Genomic DNA, 26665 nt, shown 5'->3' with positions numbered 1-26665 from the left:
GCAAGGCACATGAGAAAGCAGTCAATGAACAACTAAGATGCAGCAACGAAGAATTAATACTTCTCATCTCTCTCCCTTCCTGTCTGTCCCTATCTGTCCCTGTCTCTCTGTCACAAAAAAAAAAAAGAAAGAAAAGAAAATACATGTCCACCTGGAATCTCAGAATGTGACCTTATTTGGAAATAGTCTTTACAGACGTGACTAGTTAAGATAACATCATACTAGATTAGGGTGGGACCTAAATCCAAAGAGTGTTCTTATAAAAAGAGAGGACACACAGAAGGTGGCCGTGTGACCACAGAGTTGCAGTGATGCAACTACAAGCCAGGAGTGCCAAGGCCCGCCAGCAAACACTAGAAGCTGGCAGAGAAGCATGGGAGAGGTTTTCCATCAAGAGCCCCCAGAGGGAGCCAACCCCGCTGACACCTCCATCCAGGAATTCTGGTCTCTTGAACTGTTAGGGAATAAATTTCTGTTGTCTTAAGCCACCCAGTTTGTGGTACATTGTCACAGAAGTCCTTGGAAACAAATACAGTATGCATACCCAAAAGTGATACAAAATTTCAAAAATCAGGGTTTCAGAACTTTAAAAAGCTCTTTCTATTTCCTGGAATAACATGATAAAAAGTTTTAAAATACAATGTTTTGAAATATGAAAATGCTTGAAAATACGAAGGAATGGCATTTTGAGTGTTTATGCCCCATAAGCTGAGATCACCCTGAAGCAAGGGGAGAGGCGTGAGGAATCACTGTAATCCACCCTCTCCTAAACGTCCTCAGTTAGGGCTCCACTGAACAACTTCCCTACCAATGAGGGACAAACCAGAGTTCAGGTCTGATAAAAGTACATCTAATAGCAGTGCTATTCCTCTAAAAGACACATCACATACACACTCAACTTTCTTTCCATGCCCAACTGCGAAGTCAATCACAACTGCTTTTTGATAAAAGGTGCTAACTCCAGTGTTGCCTGAATAAAATTTCTCTCCAAAGCCAGGTCCCAAACTTGCACTTTTGAATTGCCATCTAAAAGGCTCTGGAAGTCTCCTGATCAGGAAAGCTGCCACCACATAAAAATATCAGGCAAGTGACAAACAGAAGGCAAAGGTAAGTCTCTCACTCACACACGGCTTCTTTTACAATATTACATCCAGCTGGAAAGTAAATCTTAAAGTAAACAAAAGTACATTAACTTTTTTGGATCAGCTGAGTCAAGTTCTCCTGGTAACTAAACATTATATCTCCTCTATATTACTTCCCCAAATAACAGAAGAACTTCTATTTTAGCCCAGTCTGGATTTGGGCAAGAAGGATCTGGATGTAAATCTCTGCCCCACCACTTACTAGCTGTGAACTCTGAGCAAGTTATTTAACTTTTCTAAAACAGTTTCTTCATCTGTACAAAAAAGGAAATAATATCAGCTTCAAGGAATTACTAGAAGCATTAAGTATGAAAGTAACCAGCATAGTACTGGTGCTACGGTCTCAATGTTTGTGCACCCGTCTCAAATTTTTTTTTTTGTATTTTTCTGAAGCTGGAAACGGGGAGAGACAGTCAGACAGACTCCCGCATGCGCCCAACCGGGATCCACCCGGCACGCCCACCAGGGGCGACGCTCTGCCCACCAGGGGGCGTCACTCTGCTGCGACCAGAACCACTCTAGCGCCTGGGGCAGAGGCCAAGGAGCCATCCCCAGCGCCCGGGCCATCTTTGCTCCAATGGAGCCTTGGCTGCGGGAGGGAAAGAGAGAGACAGAGAGGAAGGAGGGGGTGGGGGTGGAGAAGCAAATGGGCGCTTCTCCTGCATGCCCTGGCCAGGAATCGAACACCCGTCTCAAATTTGTATGTTGAAATCCTGACCCCTAAAGGTGACAGTCTTAGTAGGTGGGGCCTTTGGGAGGTGATTATATCATGAGATTAGTGCTCTCACAAGAGACCCCACACAGCTCCCTTCCCCCCTTCACCATGTGAAGATGCAACCAGCACTCTGAGACTAGGAACATCCTTTTAACCCACCATGCTGGCACACTGATCTTGGACTTCTAGCCTTCAGAACAACCAGAAAGTAATTCCACTGTTTACAGGCAACCCAGTCCAAGGTATTTGGTTAGACTAGCTCCAACAGATTAAGATAGTTGGGAACACACTGAGCATGTAAAAATAGCAACTACTATTATTTCTACTTTACTTGGAACCAGAGAAGCTCAGGTAAGTTTATAAACAAAAGTGCTTAGTTTAATACATGGGTAAACTGAGGGCTAGCCATTATAGAACTCAATGTGTCAATGAATAAGGAACAAAAATAGGAAAATAATGTAATGAAACCCATGAGTCCCAACTCTGATATACATATCAGCTTAACAGTGAAGCCGTGGGACAAAGAAAGCTGCTCCACAGGCAGAGCAGCCCCAGCTCCGACTCCTCGAAGCTACCATCCAGTTAGCACTTCCTGATACTAACTCATGACTCGGCATCAGGTTTTGTTATAATCACAAATAAGATGAAAACAATAGCCATGCATCACGTTATCTTTCTTTGGGAAGTCAATTTTACTTGATAAATATTAGCTGACTACTGTTTGGTCTTCCTATACTCAGCACTCTTATCTTTTGTAAACCAGTAATCATATCATGTCTCTTAGAAATATCACTAACGGGTATTCCCACCATCATCTCAGATGGAAGAACTAAGGTGAGCTACTTCTGCTGGCCACAGTAAAGCAGGAGCAGAAGCTGAACCGGACTCTGACTACCATTCTTTCTATGAACGCACTATTTCTCTTAAGCACTCACTAGATTCTGAATTGACATTTTCTGGTAACAACTTAATTCCAAAAATCAAATCACATGTTTAACATAACATCATTTGTAACACACCTTTCAATTTGCCATCAAACTCAGGGCTTGTGGCCACCTGGAGTCCTGGATGTGGCAGGAGAAAACAGGTGACATTGGAGAAACATGAGTGAATGTGATTTCGGACGTTCTGAATTTCTTCATGTTGATGTTCTCTCACCTGCCAGTGAAGACCAACAATTCATAAAAGTCCATGTTTTTCTCTCCCAGAGACTACTAGTACTGAACAAAGGAAAGGAGACTTCCCACCTTGATGGACTGTAGCGGCCTATGGTTTTTTTCCAATGAGAAAACCCAGAACCTTAAAAAACAATAGATGTGTAACCATGGCTTGGCTCCTATAGCTACCAAAGCAAAGATGCAAAAGAGTTTCTTTAAAAACGTATTGCATGCCTGACCAGACGGTGGTGCAGAGGTATAGAGCATCAGCCTGAGACACAGAGGACCCAGGTTCAAAACCCCAAGGTCACCAGTTTGAGCACAGGCTCATCCAGCTTGAGTGTGGGCTCACCAGCTTGAGCACAGGGTCACTGGCTTGAGCGTGGGATCATAGACAAGACACCATGGTCGCTGGCTTGAGCTCAAAGGTCACTGACTTGAAGCCCAAAGTTGCTGGTTTGAGCCCAAGGTCACTGGCTTGAACAAGGGGTCACTGGATTGCCTGGAGCCCCTGGTCAAGGCACATATGAGAAAGCAATCAATAAACAACAGGGTGCCACAAGAAGAACTGATGCTTCTCATCATTCTCCCTTCCTGCCTGTCTGTCTGTCCCTGTCTGTTCCTCTCTCTCTCTCTCTCTCTCTCTCTCTCTCACTAAAAAATAAAAAAGAGTATTGCACAAAACTAAGAAAGAACAACAGGTTTGTGTGCATGGAGGAGGATCTGACCAGATAGTAATGATTGACAAAGGGCTCCTGTGTTTTAATTTTAGAGAAAAAACTAACTAAGCTTATCTATATCCATCCTAAAACAAATAAGAATTTTTAATAAGAACAACAGACTAGTCTGACCAATGGCACAGTGGATAAAGTCGACCTGGGATGCTGAGGTCCCGGTTCAAGACCCTGAGGTCATGGAGTGTAGGTTCATCCGGCTTGAGCCCAAAGGTTGCTGGCTTGAGCAAGGGGTCACTGCCTCAGCATGAGCCCCCAGTCAAGGCACGTGTGTGAGGAATCAATAAACAACTAATGTGAAACAACTATGAGTAGATGCTTCTCATCTCTCACCCTTCCTGTCTTTCTTTCGCTCTCCCTTTCCCTCTCTCATTAAAAAGAAGAAAAAAAACAGACTAAAATTCTGAATGCAACATCTTAAAGACACATATAGAACCTTGTGTAAAATGTAAAATGGAAATTACAATCAAAGCTTGGGCTTTTGCCCAGAATTCTCTATAATCCTTATGCACTGTATACCGGGTTCTTTAATCTAAAATATAAATAATATTAGTGTGTGTTAATACGTATAAGTATTTAACACACTTATTCTTCATAATCTGCTTGAAATACAATAGCTACGGCAAATGAGAAAGTTATCACTATAATATAACATAATTCCTCATATTACATTTCTATTTACCTGTAGACGCTTATCCAAAAATGACATTCCTCCCTGTAGTCCATAGTTGTACTCATAAGGGAAACTCCAGTCTCGAACCAAAAACATCAGTGTCTATTTAGGAAAAGAGCAGTATATAATGTTGTATAAATCCATTTTCAAAATAACAACTGAAATACTCCTTTGCACAATGCCACTTCTTCAAAAGAGACAAGAAAACGTGCTGAGGGATTGGTCTATTCTGTAATGTCTTAGACACCTTGTAAACATGTATACTAAAGGCAAGAGACAAAACACTATGGTACTAGCTAGTCATACATCAGATCTACTTTCACCATTAGAAAGGAAAGGAAAACTTAGTGAACTTAAAGCTCCTCTAATCTTATTGCAGTCACGACGCGTTCCCATCCTAATGAAATAATTAGCTAAAACAGGAATCAGTAGTGAACTTTTTCTGGCCCTAGCCCAGTCGTTCAGTTGATTCGAGTATCGCCCTGGGATACCAAGGTTACAACTTTGATCCCAGTCAGGGCACATACAAGAATCAACCAATAAATGCATAAAGGAGTGGAACAACAAATCTATGTTTCTCTCTTCCTGTCTCTAACACCAATAATTTTTTTTTTTTTAATTTAAACCTCTTTCTGTAAATGGCCAGAGAGTAATTACTTAAGGCTGCTGTAGCATGAAGCAGCCATGGACAACACAAATAAGTATGGCTGTGCTCTAATAAAACTTAGCTATAGACATGGACATTGACATTTCAGATAATTTACACGTCATCAAATATTATTCCTCTTTTGATTTCTTTCAACCATTTAAAACAATTCCTAACTCATAGGTCACATAAAAAGAGGCAACTGGCCAGATTTGGCCCATGAGCTGTAATTTGCTGATCTCTGAACTAAAATAAAGATATGAATAACATTTAGAGTTAATATTCTACCTGGAACGGTTTTTGGAAAATTTCATCCATTGCCAGACGACCATATTCTGTGAAGAGCTTTTAAAAAGAAAAAAAGAAGAGTTATGGTTTGTAAGCCAAAATTATTTCAAGTATTTCTGTGACTATTCTTTATAAACTTCACATTTAACAGACTTGACAACTACTTATATGAAACCAAAGTCCTACAGTTTCAAAAGCACACAGGAGCCACGAACCTTAAAATAATCTTGGATCTGTCTCACATCCCACACCCCAATTCATTAGCAAATCCGAATCCAACCACTCAAACTCCCCGTGGCTTGGAATACTGCAGTGGCTTCCTGCCTCCCCGCACCTCCGCACCCAGGTTCTCAATACAGCAGCCACCATGGCTCTGTTGTCAGCAAGGTTAGTTCGAGTACATCCTGCTTCTGCTCAAAGCCCTCTGGCCGCATTCAGTAGAAACACCAGTTTCCTTAGTGGGATCCTGCCAGGCTGGCCCTCCGTGCTGCTCCTCAAACCCGCTGGGCACGCAGCTGCCGCGGGGCCTTTGTTCTGACTCCTCTTCCTGCCTGCGGCGTTCTTTCTCTAAATATCTGCGCGGTCAGGTCCCTCAGTTCCTAGGGTCTTTACTCAAAGAACTCCTCAGGGAAGCCTTCCATCGCCACCTACCTAAAAAGATTACAATTCTCCATACAATACTTACTACCCTGCGTCTCTTTTTAACTTTTCTCCTTAACATGTCCCACTTTCTAACATAACACACCTTTACTCATCTTGATTAGTATCTGTCCTCACTGCTAGCAATGAGCTCTGCGAGGGCAGGAATGTTTGCTTTGTGCACTACCGTACCTTCGGCAGCACGAAGAATACTGGGCCCATAGTGCGTACGCCATTCAAATGACAGAATGAACAAATTCTTTTTCTTTTTTAAGCAAGAGAGACAGAGACAAGAAGGGAGAGAGATGAGAAGCATCAACTCATAGTTGCGGCACTTTAGTTGCTCATTGACTGTTTCTCATATGTGCCTTGACTGGGGGCTACAGCCAAGCCAGTGACCCCTTGCTCAAGTCAGTGACCTTGGGCTTCAAGCCAGCAAACTTTGGGCTCAAGCCACTGACCACAGAGTCCTATCGATGATTCCACGCTCACGCCAATGAGCCCACGCTTAAGCCGATGAGCCCACACCCATGCAAGTGACCTCAGGGTTTCAAACCTGGGACCTCAATGCCCCAGATGGATGCTCTATCTACTGTGCCATTAGGCTAAACAAATTCTTTAAGGTGTTTACACATGCATTTACCTCTATTTCTTCATAAAGCCTCACTAAAAGCATAGCCAAAAAAAAATTTACAAGTTATAAACTTGCAGGACAAAGATGATGAGAAACAGTACAACAGAAAACAGGAGCTGCTGAAAACACTGGAAGAAAAACAGACAGACAAGAGCTGTCTCGGGCTTTGGCTTTCTCTACCCTGAGACATCTGCAAGAAGCAGAAGCCATCCAGAAATAAGCAGATTCTCTCAGCAGAATCCCTGAAAGGCTCGGAAATGAGAAGCACCAGTTACCCTGAAGGAAGGGGTGAGAGAGATACCTAAAGAAATGGTTGAGCCTGACCTGTGGTGGCGCAGTAGATAAAGCACCGACCTGGAATGCTGAGGTCACCAGTTGGAAACCCTAAGTTTGCCTGGTCAAGGTACATACCACAAGCAATCAATCAATGAACAACTAAAGTGAAGCAACTATGAGTTACTACTTCCCAGTCCCCCTTTTCTCTCCACCCTCTATAAAATCAATAAACAAAATCTTTCTAAAAATAGAAAATGATTGAAAGTCTGTGGAGAAATCACCTAACACTCCCAGACCCTGCTCCTTCCCCAGCTCCATGCTCTTCCTGCCCATAGATGATGGGAAGTACACTATCTGGAAAGGATAAACTGGAAAGAATATAAACACTGATTCAGAGAGTAAAAAATCCCCGACCTTACTGGAAACGGGTTCTAAAATCAAAGTCTACAAACATATTGACCAGAGAAACTCAGCCCGCACGGTGCTGGAGCCTCGGCAAGCTTCTACCCACCCAGCCCAGGCCGGAGGTAAACAAATTCTTCTCTGCGTAATTTGGCAGCCAAGAATAACAGTGTGCAAATAAAGACACTTCGAGGTTGCAACAATATAGCTAAGTCATCTTGCCCAATCACATCTCTGTCATACAACCTGGTAGACAGTGCTCACCTCTCATCAAAGCTCCCTGTCAGATTCTCAGTGGCTCTCTGTTAAACAGATGGTCAAGGACCACCAGAGCTTTCTGCCTTTTCTGGCAGAAACTCGTGTCCTCCAATCCTAAATCTTACATTACTCCTATTGTAATTTCTTCCTCTCCATTTTTTCTTTTACTAAAATACCTATTAACATGTTCACCTGAATTGATCACCAAATTTTCCTTTCTCCTGTGCCCCCTGTCCTCCCTGTCCCCTTCTCCCTGCCGCCTCTCCCCAGCCTCTCCCTCTTCCTCTCTCCTCTTCTCTTTGCTGAACTTCTTTCCCCCTCCAGATTTCTACTCTGCCTTTTTATTCAACCTGCCAGAAAAATTTTCTCCAATTTATCTTTAAACTCCTCCTCTACTGAATTTTCCAGTTTTGCAGTCACAGTTTTAATTTCCAGGAGAACCCTTTTGCTTTCTGAATGTTGCTTTTTCACAGCATCCTGTTGTTAGCTCTTGGTTGCAACAATTTCAACCTCTTATCTGAGGATATGAATTTATAAAGAAGGAGAAAAAAGCCCACAATAAGGTACATTATCATGAAAATTCATACCGAGAATAAGAAGAGGTTAAAAGCTTCAGAGAAACAAAGGGCCACACACAAAGCACAGGGAATCAGAAGGTGTGGGACTCCACTGCTGGGAACAGGAGGGAACGAAGCCATGGCTTCAGTTCTAAAAGAAAAAGACTGCCATCCTGTAATTCTAGAATAAAATTAAAATATTGTCAGACTCACAGGACCTCAAAAAAGTTACCTCCTATGTATCCTTTCTAGCCATTCTCAGGAAGCTACTGGAGAATGCATAGAATTCAAGAGAGAATAAACAAATAAAAGATTCAATGGGATCTAAACAAGAAAGGAATTGAAAAGAAATTTCCAGACCCTGATTTCAAACTACATTATAGTTAATCATCAAAAAATAAAAAATAAAAAAAGTATGGTATTGGCATAAAAATAGACAATTGATGAGTGAAACAAAACACAGAGCCCAGAATGACCCATGCTATTCAATGACCCATATATTCAATTACTTTACAACAAAGGAGACAAGAACATACAACAGGGAAAAGAGCCTCTTCAATATTAAATAGTGCGGGCGGGCAAACTGGGCGGCCACAGGCCGGAGTGTAGCTGGCTACCATCTTACACCATACACAAAAATTAACTCAGAACGAATTAAAAACTTGAATGTGAGACCTGGAACCATAAAACTCCAAGAAGAAAACAAAGGGGGTAAATTATTTGACACAGGTCTTAGTGATGACTTTATGAATCTAACACCAAACACAAAGGGAACAAAAGCAAAAATAAGTAAGCGGGACTACATCAAACTAAAAGGCTTCTACAGACCAAAGGAAATCATCAACAAAATGAAAAGTCAATCTACGAAATGGGAGAAAATATTTGCAAATCATACATCAGTAAAATGTTAATATCCAAAATATATAAGGAACTCAAAAAGCTTAATAGCAGGGTAATATTCCAAGTAAAAAATGGGCAGAGAATCTGAATAGACATTTTTCTGAAGAAGACATAGAGATGGCCCACAGGTATATGAGAAGGTGTTCAACATCACTAATCATCAGGGAAATGTCAATCAAAACCACACTGAGGCACCACCTCCTATCTACTAGGACGGCTCTCACGGAAAAGAGGGGAAGTGAGTGTTGGAGAGGATGCGGAGAAAAGGGAACCCTCGCACACTACCCTGAGTCAGCAGTCACTGTGGAAGACAGTACAGAGCTCCTCAAAAAATTAAACAGAACCATTGTTATCCAGCAATTCTACTTCTGGGTATTAATCCAGAGAAAATGAAAACCCTACCCCAAAAAGATACATGCACCCCATATCCACTGCAGCATTATTTACAACAGCCAAGACATGGAAGCAGCCCAAGTGTCCATCAATGGTGAATGGATAAAAAAAACCTAGCATATATATTCAATGAAATATTATCCTGCCTTCAAAAGGAAATTTCATCATTTGCATATATAAATGGACCTTGAAGGCATTATGCTAAGTGAAATAAGCCAAAGAAAAATACTATATAATCTCACTTATATGTGGAATCTAAAACAACAAAAAGTAATAATAATAAAATATGAAATAAAACAAACTCGCCTGACCAGGCAGTGGAGCAGTGGATAGAGCATCAACCTGGGGCGCTGAGGACCCAGGTTCAAAACCCCAAGGTTGCTGGCTTGAGCACAGGGTCGCCAGCTTGAGCATGGGAGCACAGACATAATCCCATGGTCACTGGCTTGAGCAAGGCGGCACTGGCTCAGCTTGAGCTAGCCAGTCAAGGCACAGATGAAAAGCAATCAGTGAACAACTAAGGTGAAGCAACTGCGAGTTAATGCTTCTCATCTCTCCCTTCCTCCATCCCTCCCTCACTTCCTCCTTTTCCCCCTCCTTCTCTCTCTCTCTCAAGGAAAAATGAACACACACTTTTAAATGATATATTATAATGTTTTAGTGAGAAATATATACCTGTAGCTGTTGAAGATCATCTTCCTGAATGTTCTGGGACAAATTATAAATCTAGAAAACAAAAATCCAAATTGATACCACATACTTTAGCTTACTTCAAACAAAACCCAAATAAGCCTAAAGCATTGAGCAGAAGCTTTGAACATTTAAAGGTCTGCATATAAGAATATGAAGTTTGCCTAAACAGTAACATTATCTGTCCTTTGGACATATATAGAAATAACATAATTTTTCCTTTACAGTTTTAAATAGTTTTAAGTTCTTACCAAATCTACATTTCCTATGTGATGTAATTTCAACTTCCACTTTAGACTTTTTAAGAGTGTTTATATAAATTTATGACCAAAATGGAAAAATAGTTTAGGCTCCTTCTTGAGCCTATTATATCTATAGTCTGAAAAAAAAACATTTACAGAATACCGTAAGAATTCTGATAACGAAACAATAACTAAGACTAGATATAACTCCTTCATCTTATTTCCTCTATATACCTTCTCTCTAGTGGTTTTACCTGAACAGAACTGGTCATGGTGCTCAGTGCGAAGATAGTAGCACAGTCTTTCACAGTGGACTGGCTGTCAAATGCCCCCTGGGTATCCATCAGAACAACTGCAACCTAAAAAAGGGAAAACGCAAACAAACCATGTGTGTTAAAGTGAGAAGGGGGAAAATGTAAAGAAGAAATGGAAAAGTACAGGTAACATTTAAATGAGGCTAAAGCACCTGCTTATAAGTTCTATCAGAAAAGTATAAATATTTAGGTGCCTTATTTTGAGAAGAGAATTTTGCTGGAGAAGATGGTCTGCTCTTACCTAATAAAATGATGTAAAACAAAGGCCAAAAGAGCAATAGGAAAAGAGGAAAAAACAGCCCCAACTACAACAGCCAAGCCAATCATTTAGATTATTTTTGTTGTTGAAAAAAATTAGCCTTGGCTGGATAGCTCAGTTGGTTAAGAGTATCATTCCAAAGCACAGAGGCTACTAGTTAGATCTCAGTCAGGGCACATCTAGGAACAGATTGAAGTTTCTGTCTCTCTCTCTCTAAAATCAGTAAAATAAACATTTTTAAAAAGGCAAAAAAAAAAAAGGTCCTGGCAAGTGCCTCAGTGGATGGAGCATCAGTCTGGTGTATGGACTTCCAGAGTTCAATTCCTGGTCAGGGCACACATGAGAAGCAACCATCTGCTTTTCTCCTTCTCTCCCTCTTCCCCTCTCATAGGCAGTGGCTTGACTGGTCCAAGTGTCAGCCCCCGGCACTGAGAATAGCTTGGTTGGTACCAGTGTGTCAGTCTCAGGCACTAAAAATAGTTCGGCTGATTCAAGCAATGGTCCCAGACCAGAGAGGGGGACACTTTTGCTAGGTGAATCCTGGTCAGAGTGTGTGTCAGAGTTTCGTCTCTCTGTCCCCCCTTCTCTCAAAAAAAAAAAAAAAAAAAGCCTTCCACTATACCTTTCTCCTGACACTTCACTCAAAAAAGAGCGACAAATAAAATTATTATTAAGAAAATTTACACCTGGCGTGCGGAGGACCCGGGTTCGATTCCCAGCCAGGGCACACAGGAGAAGCGCCCATTTGCTTCTCCACCCCTCCGCCGCGCCTTCCTCTCTGTCTCTCTCTTCCCCTCCCACAGCCAAGGCTCCATTGGAGCAAAAGATGGCCCGGGCGCTGGGGATGGCTCCTTGGCCTCTGCCCCAGGCACTAGAGTGGCTCTGGTCGCAACATGGCGACGCCCAGGATGGGCAGAGCATCACCCCCTGGTGGGCAGAGCATCGCCCCATGGTGGGCGTGCCTGGTGGATCCCGGTCGGGCGCATGCGGGAGTCTGTCTGACTGTCTCTCCCTGTTTCCAGCTTCAGAAAAATGCAAAAAATAAAAATAAATAAATAAATAAAAAGAAAATTTACAAAGAAAAAGAATAGAAAACAGCAATCAAGAGTTGTTCATCAACTCTTCCAGCACCCAAACTATTGAATGATTTAGCATTTAGGAAAGGCTAAAACTAAACAACCTGAAGGGGGTATTTGGAACCTTCAGTCCTAGAAAGACTCAAAATGAGAGGAAGCTGTGAGGCCTGCTTTCGGAGGCAATGGGTTAGTCTGCGTAAGAAACAGCGTAACGCCCAGATCCCATCTTCCACATTAGGAGACACTTGCCCCTGCTGACCTTTACAAAGAAATCTGGGACAGGCTCTACAACTATAGCTTACTATTCTTTGTTAGAAGCTTTATATTACTATTTGACTTTTTAAACTATATTCATGCATTCTTTTTAAACCATATCATTTTGATAAAATTATTTTTAATTGGATTATCAATACACACATCAAAGTTCTCACTTTGTTGTTTTTATTAATTTGTAAGCCTCTTTCTTCCTTACCTTCTTCCCACCTGGCTTCTCCACAGTGAAAACTTCATTCCAGATCTGAATCCCAGTAGTTTCTGGGTCAGAGCCCCCTCTCCAAGAAAATCCTGTTAATGGTTCCTCTGGATCTCCTAACCAATTTGAATGGCCACCTTCTTTCTACAGGAGAAATAAAATATTTCTATTAAATCTTAAATTTTGAGTAATTTTACACATCAAAAATAATCCATGAGCTTATTGTGCTCTTTCAAACATAAATTATCATTTAATAATTTGAAATAATTCTACCTTACCTGGAAATACATGTATCGAAGCATAAAGTCCAGAAAGAAGGACTTGCCCTTTCGAAAGGCACCGGCCACGGACACCACCACCACATCGAGGTCGCGAATGTGGTCCTGCAGCAGGACACTGGCCAAGGCTTTCTCTTCTAGCTCAAAGGAATGTTGGTCTTTCTGAACCAGAACAACCTGCACTGGACCAGGCTTTCCACTCTCCATGGCATCACCTAGGTTGTCACAGAGAAAAACGTTATTTCACATATTTTTTAAATAGGTATTTCTGAATATGAGAAGAACAAAAACTTCTTAAGGTACAAAAGCACTAACCATAAAAAGAAAAAAATAACAAATTAAACTTCACTAAAATTAATATTTTTTTTTTTTTGTATTTTTCTGAAGCTGGAAACGGGGAGAGACAGTCAGACAGACTCCCGCATGCGCCCGACCGGGATCCACCCGGCACGCCCACCAGGGGCGATGCTCTGCCCACCAGGGGGCGATGCTCTGCCCCTCCGGGGTTTCGCTCTGCCGCGACCAGAGCCACTCTAGCGCCTGGGGCAGAGGCCAAGGAGCCATCTCCAGTGCCCGGGCCATCTTTGCTCCAATGGAGCCTTGGCTGCCGGAGGGGAAGAGAGAGACAGAGAGGGAGGGGTGGAGAAGCAAATGGGCGCTTCTCCTATGCGCCCTGGCCGGGAAACGAACCCGGGACTCCTGCACGCCAGGCCGACGCTCTACCGCTGAGCCAACCGGTCAGGGCCCTAATGGTATCTTTTCATGAATAAAAATTCTTAATTTTAGGCCCTGGCCGGTCAGGGCCCTAATGGTATCTTTTCATGAATAAAAATTCTTAATTTTAGGCCCTGGCCGGTCAGGGCCCTAATGGTATTTTTTCATGAATAAAAATTCTTAATTTTAAGCCCTGGCCGGTTGGCTCAGTGGTAGAGCGTCAGCCTGGCGTGCAGGAGTCCCGGGTTCGTTTCCCGGCCAGGGCGCATAGGAGAAGCGCCCATTTGCTTCTCCACCCCTCCCTCTCTGTCTCTCTCTTCCCCTCCGGCAGCCAAGGCTCCATTGGAGCAAAGATGGCCCGGGCACTGGAGATGGCTCCTTGGCCTCTGCCCCAGGCGCTAGAGTGGCTCTGGTCGCGGCAGAGCGAAGCCCCGGAGGGGCAGAGCATCGCCCCCTGGTGGGCGTGCCAGGTGGATCCCAATCGTGCGCATGCGGGAGTCTGTCTGACTGCCTCCCCATTTCCAACTTCAGAAAAATTAAAAAAAAAAAAAAAGATACCATTAGGAGATTAAAACTACAAACCACAGGATAGGAGAAAATGTCACAATATCTATATCCAAAGGACTCATATCCAAAATCAATATAGAAACCCATAAGAAAAAGACAAATATACCTAGTTTTTAAAACAGTAATGGACAAAAAACAATGAATAGGCACTTCATTAAAAAAGGATATCCAAATGGTCAACAATCATGTGGAAAAGTGCTTCCATACCATTACTTATCAAAAATATCAATTAAAACATAATGAGATCCACTTCCTATCAGAATGACTAAACTGTAAAGGTAGAGCAGTACCAACTGCGGCAGAGGGCGTGGTGCAGCCGGAGTTCTCATCCACCCTGATGGAAGCAGGACTGCTCCAGAAGGCTGCTTGGCAGTATCTATAAACACTAAACGGACCTAAGATTGAGCAATGCCACTCCTTGGTATCTACCTGCGAGAAATAAACGCTTATGTCTACCAAAAGACGTGTACACGACTCTTCCCATCAGCTTTATTCAAAATCGTCCAAAGCCAGAAATAACCCAAACGTCAACAGAAAGGGTGCCTGCTACTGCAATGCCTTTTGCACGTATTATTTAATCCTCAGAACAGCCCTATGAAGTAAATAATACTGTCTGTCCCATTAATATAAGAAAACTAAGTCCTACAAAAGTTAAATATCTTGTCCAACAGTTCCTGGAGATGACCTTGAAGAGATCTTTTATGTCTGACTGGTGGTGGCGCAATGGATAGAGCATTGACCTGGGATGCTGAGGTTCCAGGTTTTGAAACCCAAAGGTCACCAGCTTCAGCACAGGCTCACCAGCTTGAGCGTAGGATCAGTGACATGATCCCATGGTTGATGGATTGAGCTCAAAGGTCACTGGCTTGAAGCTCAAGGTCACTGGCTTGAGCCCAAGGTCACAGGCTTGAACAAGGGGTCACTGGCTCAGCTGAAGCTCTCTGGTCAAGAATGTATGAGAAGCAATCAATGAACAACTAAAGCGCCGCAAAGACAAGTTGCTTCTCATCTCTCCCGTCTTGTCTCTCAGTTAAAAAAAAAAAAAAATCTACCACTTTGTCACAATGTGACCGTGGATAAATTTCTAACCACTTATAGCTCCATCATTCATAAATCAAATGCTCATCTCAGAGCCCAGTGTCTGACACATTTTAGGGACTCAATAAAGTGGAACCACTTTATTTCCACTAAAACCTTATATATACTGTTAGTCTCCTCATTACAGTATTACCATATTGTAATTACGATTTACCACCCAGACTGGGAACTCCTGGGGAGCAGAGAAACTGGGAGGCATTCACCCTCAGTACCTAACATAGGAAGAATAGCGTACTAGTGTTGTGAACATGAAATCCAATAGTACACCTCATTAAAAATCAGTTTCCTGCCCTGGCCGGTTGGCTCAGCGGTAGAGCGTCGGCCTAGCGTGCGGAGGACCCGGGTTCGATTCCCGGCCAGGGCACACAGGAGAAGCGCCCATTTGCTTCTCCACCCCTCCGCCACGCTTTCCTCTCTGTCTCTCTCTTCCCCTCCCGCAGCCAAGGCTCCATTGGAGCAAAGTTAGCCCGGGCGCTGGGGATGGCTCTGTGGCCTCTGCCTCAGGCGCTAGAGTGGCTCTGGTCGCAATATGGCGACGCCCAGGATGGGCAGACCATCGCCCCCTGGTGGGCAGAGCATCGCCCCTGGTGGGCGTGCCGGGTGGATCCCGGTCGGGCACATGCGGGAGTCTATCTGACTATCTCTCCCTGTTTCCAGCTTCAGAAAAAAGAAAAAAAAAAAAATCAGTTTCCTCCCTCTCCCTTCCCATTCTTTCCTTGTCAAACTCCTTGAAGGTGTATGTCTTCCTCCACTTACTGCCCCATTCCCCTCTTAGCACGTTATCTCAATCTCTCTATTGAAAACTATTCTCCAGTGCCTGACCATGTGGTGGCACAGTGGATAGAGCGTCGAACTGGGATGTGGAGGACCCAGGTTCGAGACCCCAAGGTCGCCAGCTTGAGCACGGGCTCATCTGGTTTGAGCAAAATCTCACCCACCAGCTTGGACCCAAGGTCTCTGGCTCGAGCAAGGGGTTACTCAGTCTGCTGAAGGTCCGCAGTCAAGGCACATATGAGAAAGCAATCAATGAACAACTAAGCTGTGGCAACGAAAAACTGATGATTGATGCTTCTCATCTCTCTCTGTTCCTGTCTGTCCCTCCCTATCTATCCCTCTCTCTGTCTCTGTAAAAAGAAAAAGAAAAAAAAAAAGAAAACTATTCTCCAGTTAATTTATGACCTCTTTTGGCAAATCCGATGGCCTTTTTATTTTTTTTATTTTTTATTTTTTATTTTTTTGGTGACAGAGACAGAGAGAGGGACAGATAGGGACAGACAGGAAGGAGAGAGAGGAGAAGCATCAATTTTTCATTGCAGCTCCTTAGTTGTTCACTGATTGCTCTCTCGTATGTGCCTTTGCAGAGCAAGTGACCCTTTGCTCAAGCCAGTGGGGCTTCAAGCCAGCAACCATGGGGTCATGTCTATAATCCCACACTCAAGCCAACGACCCCACACTCAACACGCTCAAGCTGGTGAGTCCACGCTCAAGCCAGTGACCTCAGGGTTTGGGGTTTTTTTTTTTAAGATTTTATTTATTCATTTTAGAGAGAAGAGAGAAAGACGGAGAGAGGAGGGAAGAGCAGAAAGCATCAACTCTCATATATGCCTTGACCAGGGAAGCCCAGGGTTTCAAACCGGTGTCCTCAGCATTCCAGGTCAATGCTTTATCCACTGCGCCACCACAAGTCAGGTGACCTCGGGGTTTCAAACCTGAGTCCTCCACCTCCCAATCCTATGCTCTATCCACTGCGCCACCACCTGGTCAGGCCAATGGCCATTTCTTCATTCTCATTCAACCCCATCTCTCTGCAACAAAACACAGCTGCCACCCATTTCTAAAACTTAAAACCTATGGACTCAGCCTGACCAGGCAATGGTGCTCTGCTTCCGTCTTTTGCAGTTCTCATTCACACCCTCAGTGAGCTGTTTATTCTTACTTAACTACACCCTCTATGTTGGTGACGTAACTTCATTAACTTCTAACCTGCATTCAAGTCCAAATGTACAGCTGCCTAAGGAGCGGATTCACCTGGATATTCCATCACCTCACTCTCAGGAGTACTATGTAGAAATACATGAGCATAAGAGTCGGGAGACAAGATCCTGTTCCAGTTCTACCACAAACAACCTATGAGATTCTGGGCAGGTCTAATCTCAGTCTCAACAGAAAAAATGAGTCAAGATTTAACCTCTAGCAACCATTCTAGTGTCACAACATTTTAGAAATCTACATTTAGTATCACCCAAATGAATTCTCAGTTATTCCATTTCTTCCAAATCATCATCATTTAAACTCCACATCTTCCCTGACTACATACCTAATGCAATATACCACCAACTCCTATCATCTTTTCCTTCCATGATTTAAGCTCCTGCTTTGGCAAAGGCTGTTATTCTTGTGAAGCAGTGTGTAGGAGAAAGGCCTCCCCAACTATCAGGAAAGACCAGAGTGGGGGCTCAGTTTTGTACTAAATGGAAAAGCATGAGTAAATCACTTTATTCTCTGGGTCTTGCTTTCCTCTACAAAATTAGGCAGTTAGTGAAGCTATTTTCTAGATTTATTATTTTTACTGATTTTACTGGGGGGTTGGGGGTGCGGGAACGAGAAATCTCAACTCATAGTTGAGGTGAAGCTATTTTCTAGCACTAAAATTAACAGACTCATGAACAATTGAAAATTTCCTGGATATCTAAATTGGTCAAACTTGCTAGGTAAGCTATTCATCCCTTGGCTTAAATCGTACAGGGTTGGCTAAAGAACAAATCAAAACTTAAAATTAAAACCATTAAAGCAGCTTGCTCAGGACCCACACAAAAGAATCTGAGGTTCTGGGTGTTCTTCTGGGGGCGACAAATCCCCTTTAACTGCAGTGAAATCTCACTTCCACTTCTCAGGAATCTTAAATTCTAGAGATCCAACCTAGAGGGACAGCACAAGGAACACCTCTATGTGGCAGCACTGCACGCCTTCTCTCTGCAGCAATTCCTTCCCAAGGTCTAGATATGTACTCTGAGACAGCATTAATGCTCAACTATATGAATAAGTTCATGTTCGTTTATATGAACAGTTAATGCTACATTATGTTCACTTACATGAATAACAGATGTGACATTTTTGTATACACATACCTATGGCCTGACCATAGTCACATTTGTCATCCATATACACATAAGTGAACTTAAAACCTATGTTTTGGTTTTTTTGAGTGCCAATTCTGATTATTGCTAAAAATAGCTCAGGGTGATACTGTATCATCCATCATTTCAAGTAAGTAGAAAATGTTGAAAATATTTGGATAATTACAACACTCTCCAATAGCTTATATGTAAGCTACAACAGTATTTTTTTTTTTTTAATATTTTTCTGAAGCTGGAAACAGGGAGAGACAGTCAGACAGACTCCCGCATGCGCCCGACCGGCATCCACCTGGCAGGCCCACCAGGGGCGAAGCTCTGCCCACCAGGGGGCGATGCTCTGCCCCTCTGGGGCGTCGCTCTGTTGCGACCAGAGCCAGTCTAGTGCCTGGGGCAGAGGCCAAGGAGCCATCCCCAGCGCCTAGGCCATCTTTGCTCCAATGGAGCCTCGCTGCAGGAGGGGAAGAGAGAGACAGAAAGGAAGGAGAGGGGGAGGGGTGGAGAAGCAGATGGGCGCTTCTCCTGTGTGCCCTGGCCGGGAATTGAACCCGGGACCTCTGCATGCCAGGCCGACGCTCTACCACTGAGCCAACTGGCCAGGGCCTACAACAGTATTTTTCAACTGCCCATCTGCTGTTTTGTGGACCAGTATGAAATTTGACAGACCAGCAGTTGAAAAACCCTGAGCTACAACTTTTTCTCAATTACTTTTTAATTTTTTTTTTAATTCATTGATTTGAGAGAGAGAGGAGGGGGAAGAGAGAAAAACATCGATTTGTTGTTCCACTTACTTTGCAGTCATTGGTTGATTCCTGTACGTGCCCTGACCAGGAATGGAACCTGCAGCTGTGGCATATGAGGATGACACTTACCAACTGAGCTACCTGGCCAGGGCTTTCCTAATTAGTTTTAAAGTCCAGATTCACCTTTTACTTTTGGCAGAACACACCTTAATCTAAGACTACCAATAGGTTTAAATATGCTTGTTCAAATAATCTCTGTGATGGCGCATTCAATAGACTAGCTACGCACTAAAATGTCAAGACAAATAGAAGGAAGTTGAAAAATTAACAGGTGAAATGAATTACTATAGGGAAGAATTTGCAAAGACGTGTGCAAATTACAGCACTGACTCTCTTCCTAGAATCATCTAATTCTGAATTTTTAGAAACTTAAAAAAAAAATGTAGTTATACAGTTTAAACAAAAAGTAGGTAAGACTACTTACTAAATCATAATCATCCTTTTAAGTACTATGGAAAATATAAATTCTAAGAAGTCTGACCCGGTGGAGGCACAGTGGAATAAGCATTGGCCTGGGACGCTGAGGACCCAGGTTCAAAACCCCAAGGAAGCTGGCTGGAGCACAGGCTCACCGGCTTGAGCATGGGGTAATCAACATGATCCCACGGTTGATGGGTTGAGCCCAAAGGTCACTAGCTTGAAGTTCAAGGTCACTGGCTCAGCTGAAGCCCCCCAGTCAAGACAAATAGGAGAAAGCAATCAATGAACAACTATGAGTCGATGCTTCTCATCTCTCTCCCTTCCTGTGTCATTAAAAAAATAATAGGCCCTGGCCGTTTGGCTCAGTGGTAGAGCGTCGGCCTGGCGTGCAGAAGTCCCGGGTTCAATTCCCGGCCAGGGCACACAGGAGAAGCGCCCATCTGCTTCTCCACCCCTCCCCCTCTCCTTCCTCTCTGTCTCTCTCTTCCCCTCCCGCAGCCAAGGCTCCATTGGAGCAAAGATGGCCCGGGCGCTGGGGATGGCTCCTCGGCCTCTGCCCCAGGCACTAGAGTGGCTCTGGTCGCAACAGAGCGACACCCTGGAGGGGCAGAGTATTGCCCCCTGGTGGACGTGCCGGTTAGATCCCGGTGGGGCGTATGCGGGAGTCTGACTGTCTCTCCCCGTTTCCAGCTTCAGAAAAATACAGGAAAAAAAAATAATAATAATAATAATAATTAATTCTGCCTGACCAGGCGGTGGCACAGTGGATAGAGCGTCGAACTGGAATGCAGAGGACCCAGGTTCGAGACTCAAGACCCCGAGGTCGTCAGCTTGAGTGCAGGCTCATCTGGTTTGAGCAAAAGCTCACCAGCTTGAGCCCAAGGTTGCTGGCTTGAGCAAGGGGGTTACTCAGTCTGAAGGCCCGCGGTCAAACACATATGAGAAAGCAATCAGTGAACAACTAAGGTGTTGTAACACGCAACGAAAAACTAACGATTGATGCTTCTCATCTCTCTGTTCCTGTCTGTCTGTCCTTCTCTCTAATTCTCTGTCTCTAAAAAAAAAAAAAAAAATTCTTACTGAAGCTGGCCTCACAGTACTTATAGTCTGTTTTCTAGCACATGGGTTGATTTAAAACAAGATAAAAAAAAAATCTAAGAATTAGGTTCTACCAGAAAAACATTATGGGGGCCTGACCAGGCAATGGCACAGTGGATAGAGCATCAGACTGGGACATGGAGGACCCAGGTTCAAAACCCTGAGGTCGCCAGCTTGTAAGCAGGCTCATCCAGCTTGAGTACAGAGCCTCATCAGCTTGAGCATGGGATCATAGACATAAACCCATGGTCACTAGCTTGAGCCCAAAGGATGCTGGCTTAAAGCCCAAAGTCGCTGGCTTGACCAAGGGGTCACTCACTCTGACCCCCCCCCCTGTCAAGGCACATGAAAGTAATCAATGAACAACTAAGGTGCTGCAATGAAGAACTGATGCTTCTCATCTCTCTCCCTTCCTGTCTGTCTGTCCCTATCTTACTCTGTCAAAATAAATAAATAAATAAATAAAAACATTATGAGGAATAAAGCTTAAATAGCCTTCACATCTTTGAGAAGACCACCTGAATTGTGATAAACTATTTTTCCTTTTCATTGAATTTATTGGGGTGACAGTGGTTAACAAAATTATACATTTCAGCCCTAGCTGGGTAGCTCAGTGGGTTAAGCGCATCGTCCCAAAGCACAGAGGTTGCCGGTTCGATCCCTGGTCAGGGCACACACAGGAACAGATTGGTGTTCCTGTCCTCTCTCTCTCTCCCCCTGCCCCTCACTAAAATCAATTGAATAAATTTTTTTAAATTTTTTAACTATACAGGTTTCAGGTGCACAATTCTACACACGTCATCTGTACACTGTATTGTGCTCACCACCCTAAGTCAAGTCTCCACCATGTCCATTTATCCCCTCTATGTCCCCACCCCACAATCACCACACTATTGTCAGTGTCCATGACTTTTTATTTTTTTAGCTCAATCCCTCCACCCCTACCACCCAGACCACCAGGTCATCGTCTCTCTGAGAATCTATTTTGGTTGCTTTGGACTGTGACTAATTCAATGAAACTAGTGGATTAGAAGCAACTACAATTGCTGTTTCAGAAAATTCAGGCCCTGGCCAGTGGCTCAGTGGATAAGAGTGTTGACCTGGTGTATAGACATCCCAGGTTTGATTCCCAGTCAGGTCACACAAGAGAAGTGATCATCTGCTTCTCTTTCCCTCCCTCTCCCAGCCAGTGGCTCGACTGATTCAAGCATTGGCCCCAGGTGCTGAGGATAGCTTGCTTGGTCCCAGCACATCAGCATCACACACTAAAAATAGCTCAGTTGATTCAAGCATTGGCTCCAAACAGGGATTGCCAGGTGGATCCCAATCCGGGTGTATGGAGGAGTCTGTCTCACTATCTCCCCTCCTCTCACTTAAAAAAGAAGTATCATAGATAATTTAGTCAATAGCGTGCAACAGGGTCTCCTAACTTCAGCACTACTGATATTTTGGGCTGGATGACGTTTTGTTGTGGGGACTACCCTATTCACTGCAGGATCTTTAGCAGCACCTCTGGCCTCTACCCACTGGACACCAGTAGCACTGCCCCCTGGTTACGAGACCCAGAAATATCTCCAGACTTTACTAAATGTCCCATGGGGCAAAATTACTTGAGATAAGAACCACTTGGGGTGGAGCCAGCCTCAGTGCTCATCCTTACTGTCCAGTGAGTTCCAAAAATCAAATCAACTATGGTTAGAAACCTTTCACTGAGTAGAGGGCACGACTCAGGGTAAAGTTATGACCCAAGTTTTCCATTCTCCTTTTGAAATACCATTCTCTAAAGGGAAAAGGCAACACACCCAAAAACAGAAGCATACCATTTTCTTGTCTTGCTCTTGCTGGCAGTCTTTAAAGTTCCTAATGCACAGACCAGGCCAGAGAAAACATCGTTATATGAGAAAGTAAGTACACTAAGCCCTGAGCCAACTCCAGAACGGCTGGGTGTGGTTCCTTTTTGGTGATGCACGGGAAGTACTTTTATGTGCTCTACTTTGTTTTAAGGTAGGAGCACGATGGTAGATACATATAAATGTTTAAGGCTGTGTCAGTGAAAAGATTATACTACTTAAATCCAACTAAATAGGATACCGGGTGAAATTTTACATACTAATTAATTAAAAGGTTTTAGGAGGCTTTTTTTCAATTCCTCTGTTGTAGAAAATCTTTGTACTTTAGCACAGAATGCTGAACAAAAACCAAACTTGGTCAACTAAGAATTTTATAGTGCTTCATGATTAAGCAGTACTGAAGATTCAGGAATGGCGGTGACCCAGCTAATCTAAAAATGAAGCCGGGCTGTATGTAGTACAAAAAATAAAAAATAATATATGTATCTTTCCAGTAGAATGAGTTCAATATTCATGGTTTGACTTCCCTGAAAATGGGAGGACTACCAAATTCGTTCTCCTTACCTGAAGGTTTTAATTACATGTTCCAGTTTAATAAGGCTTTCTTAATTTCCAATCTTTATTTGCCTTCGATTCCTTATCACTTCAAAGCATAAGAGTTAACCTACTCCTTTGCTTATTTGCCTAAAACCTGTTTCCGGATTTGTAATATTCTTTAGCTGTGAAATGTAACTAATATGCTCTAACAATCAAAATACATGCCAATAAAAAGCATTTTAGAAATTTGCGATGAAGAGCATCAACTTCCAATACAAGTACTGATATTACAAATAATACTTCCCGTATAGTAACAAGCCAATTCAAACTTAAGCAACCACCTATAGGGAAATTTGATTATAAATTAGTATACAAATTAGATTTGGCTTTTCTCAAACTGTTGCCTGGCTCCTCAATGAATTAAATCAGAATCTGTGGGTGGGCCCCAAGCCTTGGCAGGTTTTAAAAACCCCAGGTAATTCTAATGTACAGCAGTGCAGAGAACTGCAACGCCATCGCAACTAAAAGGTATTTAAGTAAAAGCTTTGCCCTCCTTTCTCCCATTGACATTTTTTAAAGAATATGCTCCTCAAATGTGAAAGGTAACTTGGGAAAACGTTTTAAAATGGAAACTAACCTTTAAAATGTAGTTGTGCTATTTGAACAATTTCTCAGTATGAAACACAAGGCTGCAGAAACTTTAACAGGCACGCCTGTCTAGTCATCATAAATTCTAAACCAGTTGTCAAACAAGTTCACACAACCTCAAGTTCCCTGAGGTACTACTTCATAGGAATCTTTAAAAAATATGTGACCCCGACAAATAAGTAAATAACAATGTTATCAACTGTTTAAATAAAGACCACTGGGGAACCCGGAAGGTACAATAAACTTGGTATTTCTTGCTTCTTACAATTTTCTATTATTCTCCTTTTAAATAATATTAAGTATGAATATATCCTTTATTCTATGATTTAGAAAGCATAAAAATGAAAAATGCATATGTTGTACCAATTTTTTAAAAGCCTCAACAAGTCCTATCTAATGAAAACTAAGAAAATTATGTCAGTACACCTCTTTACATCTAACCTGTTATTTTTCTTAGTTTTATGTCTATTCCAATGAGATAAACGATAGCTAACAAAACAATGTGCTTTACTAGTGTAATGCTTCATTATGGAGATACTTTTCATCCACATGGTTCCTTTGTAGATGGTTACAGTAGCAGCAACTGGGATTTCTAGACTCCAGTACAAGCTAAGTTTCTATGGGGGGTGAAAAAAAGAACTAATTTGAATTTCAGTACATTGCAATGCTCAGAGGTTGCGGCAGAATGAAACTACACAGCTTTTGGTTCTCCAAAAGCAAGCCAAAGTGTGAAATCACGTTTTTGGTCCGTTAGTTCTTTTCTCCCTTTCACAAAACATTCCACCCAACTCCCTGTCCAAATTTAAGGGCTGGTATTTATTTACTAAAAGATTCTTCAAACAATGTTATTTTCTTTTCTTGCCTTTAGATTTCGCAAGTGAAACTTCCAGCAATTTCAACAGCAGGCACATTAAGCAAGAATAAAGCTAGGTAAATGACAGGTGAAGTCGTACCCATGAATTCATGGTGACTCTCTTATTTGGTTTTTATTTAATACTTTTTCTATTTTTCTTTTGTCTTCAGGAAAGCCAAAGTACAACGTACAGTACCAAACGTACTAAAAAGAACTTCTTAAAAAACAATTTGATCCACAAATTTGTGGGTTGAGAAAAAATCAACTTTCTTAATAATTCTTGTCAGTGTCTCAAGGTCGTTAGGAGAAAAACACGGCATCCAACTGGAGGACGCTTCGCAGCCCTCCCAGTTCTTAAAAGGCTGAACGATAATAAAGGATCCGCCTTCCCGCTCCCTCGGCCGCTTACCAAGGCCAGAGCCACCCGGCCCCGGGTCCCTGGGTCCCCGGGTCCCCGGTCCGCCAGCGGGCGCAGCGCCGGGCTCTGCCCAGGGCGGGGCTGAGCCTCTAGACACCGCCCCCGGGACCACCGGCCGCCAGCGCCACCCCAAGGCCCCAAGAAGCACTAACGGCCCACCCGGGCGCGGGGCCCGACCCCCGACGGCAGCCGCTCCCGGCCGGGGTCTGGGCAAGGCGCCGCCCGCGCCCGATCGGCCGGGCCCTGGGAGCAGCCCCCGGCCCCGAACCCGCGGGCCGAGGGACCCCGGCGAGGGGCGTGCGATCGCAGCCCCGGACGAGGGGGCACGGCGGCGTGCACAGGCGGTCTCCTACGAGCTCTAGCAGGGAGGGCAGCGGGGGTGGCCACGGGGCAGGCCCCGGGGAAGTTAGGCGCCTCACCTGCTCCCGAGGCAGCCGCTACCGCTCGCTCAGGAGACAACATGGAGCCTCCGCCTTCAGCAGAAGCAGCAGGGGCTCAAAGAAGGGAGGGCTCGGGCGGGAACGAGCCAAGCCCTCGAGGCGGGAACCGGGCGGAGCCTGAGCTCGGGGCGGAACTGAGGAGGAGGAGGGGCGGCGAGCGGAGCCGCGAGGGAGGGAGCACCAGAAGGGCGGACGAGACCAGAGGGGAGGCCCCAGGCGCCGTGAGCGTTGGACGAGTTAGAGAGGGAAAGTGCACGCGGCTGAATCCCGCCACCGCCCGACATGTGTGCGCACGCGCGGGAGTGCGAAGCGTGCCGCCATCTACCTGGGACTACGTACTAGAAACGACGGTCCTTCGGGAATTGTAGTCCTACGCTCTCTGGCTCCCCGCCCGCGCTCCCTGTTCTGCGCACTCATCCCGGGGCCAGAGGAAACAAAAGAAAGAGTTGAGACTCCTCGAGGTTTTTCTACAACTGAACTACAGCTCCCAGCAGGCCTTGCAGGGAAGTGAGGGGCAGGCTGAGCCGCGGGCGGCCAGCGAGTCCCGCCCGGGGCCTGTCCTTTAACACCGGCCCAGGACTGAGCCCTTAACCGGCTTCGAATCACTCGCGAACCCCTACTGTCCACGTTTGAGATAGTTTTGGTGTTTAACGCTGCCCAAACGACGAAAGGAAGGCCTCAACCCTGGGTGACGTGAACAGCACCGGTTTTTTAACGATTTTGACTTCATAACGGGGAGGCTGTGACTTCATTATCACCATTATTAGCTTCACCCCATATTCATGTCCCTGGCCAAACCTGATGATGGTGTAACATCAGCGCTCTAATCGCTAACATAAGAACATCCAGTGAAACCCCTTCCCTCTACTTTGTCTAGCCTAAGTCGTGGCCATCTTTTGATCACCTTTTTTTTTTTACATGAATTCTTTCAAACTGCTTTTGCAAGCACATTCTTAAACTGGATGGTAGGTCAGTACAAAACAAGATTTTCCAAAAATGCTTTTATTCACACTTAACGTGTGATTGGGGAAATGTCAGATGCCACAATTGAATAGTAGTATTTTGGATTTATTGGGGTAGGGTACAGTTCTCTAGGGGTAAGTAGCTGGTGGAGCTTAATCAAAGATAAAGCATCCATCACACTGCCACACCAGCACCACGCTTGACATCACTATTGCTTCATTCATTTGACAAGTTATTTTTCCTTTTGCCCCTGCCTGATCTATTTAAAATGATTTTTTTTAATTTTTTTATTTTTATTTATTTTTACAGAGACAGAGAGAGTCAGAGAGAGAAATAGATAGGGACAGACAGGAATGGAGAGAGACGAGAAGCATCAA

At 43.9% G+C, this 26665-nt stretch overlaps 1 protein-coding gene across 2 annotated transcripts in view; it reads right to left on the bottom strand.

The window, feature by feature from the left end:
• Window positions 1–25575, bottom strand: part of ATL3 (atlastin GTPase 3) — a 37026-nt gene extending 11451 nt beyond the window's left edge. The window contains exons 1-8 of one of the 2 annotated variants that reach the window (XM_066360084.1): window positions 25305–25575; window positions 12746–12960; window positions 12468–12611; window positions 10601–10705; window positions 10090–10140; window positions 5356–5412; window positions 4431–4523; window positions 2877–3015 (exon numbers count right to left, since the gene is read on the bottom strand). In XM_066360084.1, coding sequence (XP_066216181.1) covers window positions 2877–3015; window positions 4431–4523; window positions 5356–5412; window positions 10090–10140; window positions 10601–10705; window positions 12468–12611; window positions 12746–12960; window positions 25305–25347 — 847 coding nt within the window. In that variant the 5' untranslated portion in view covers window positions 25348–25575. Of the gene's footprint in view, window positions 1–2876; window positions 3016–4430; window positions 4524–5355; window positions 5413–10089; window positions 10141–10600; window positions 10706–12467; window positions 12612–12745; window positions 12961–14316; window positions 14432–25304 lie in introns of those variants that run through there. The other variant, XM_066360080.1, reaches the window with a different exon arrangement.
• Window positions 25576–26665: the final 1090 nt, after the last annotated feature.

The sequence above is a fragment of the Saccopteryx leptura genome, chromosome 1 (assembly GCF_036850995.1).
Source record: "Saccopteryx leptura isolate mSacLep1 chromosome 1, mSacLep1_pri_phased_curated, whole genome shotgun sequence".
NCBI lineage: Eukaryota > Metazoa > Chordata > Mammalia > Chiroptera > Emballonuridae > Saccopteryx > Saccopteryx leptura.
This window is presented reverse-complemented; position numbering and strand designations above follow the sequence as displayed.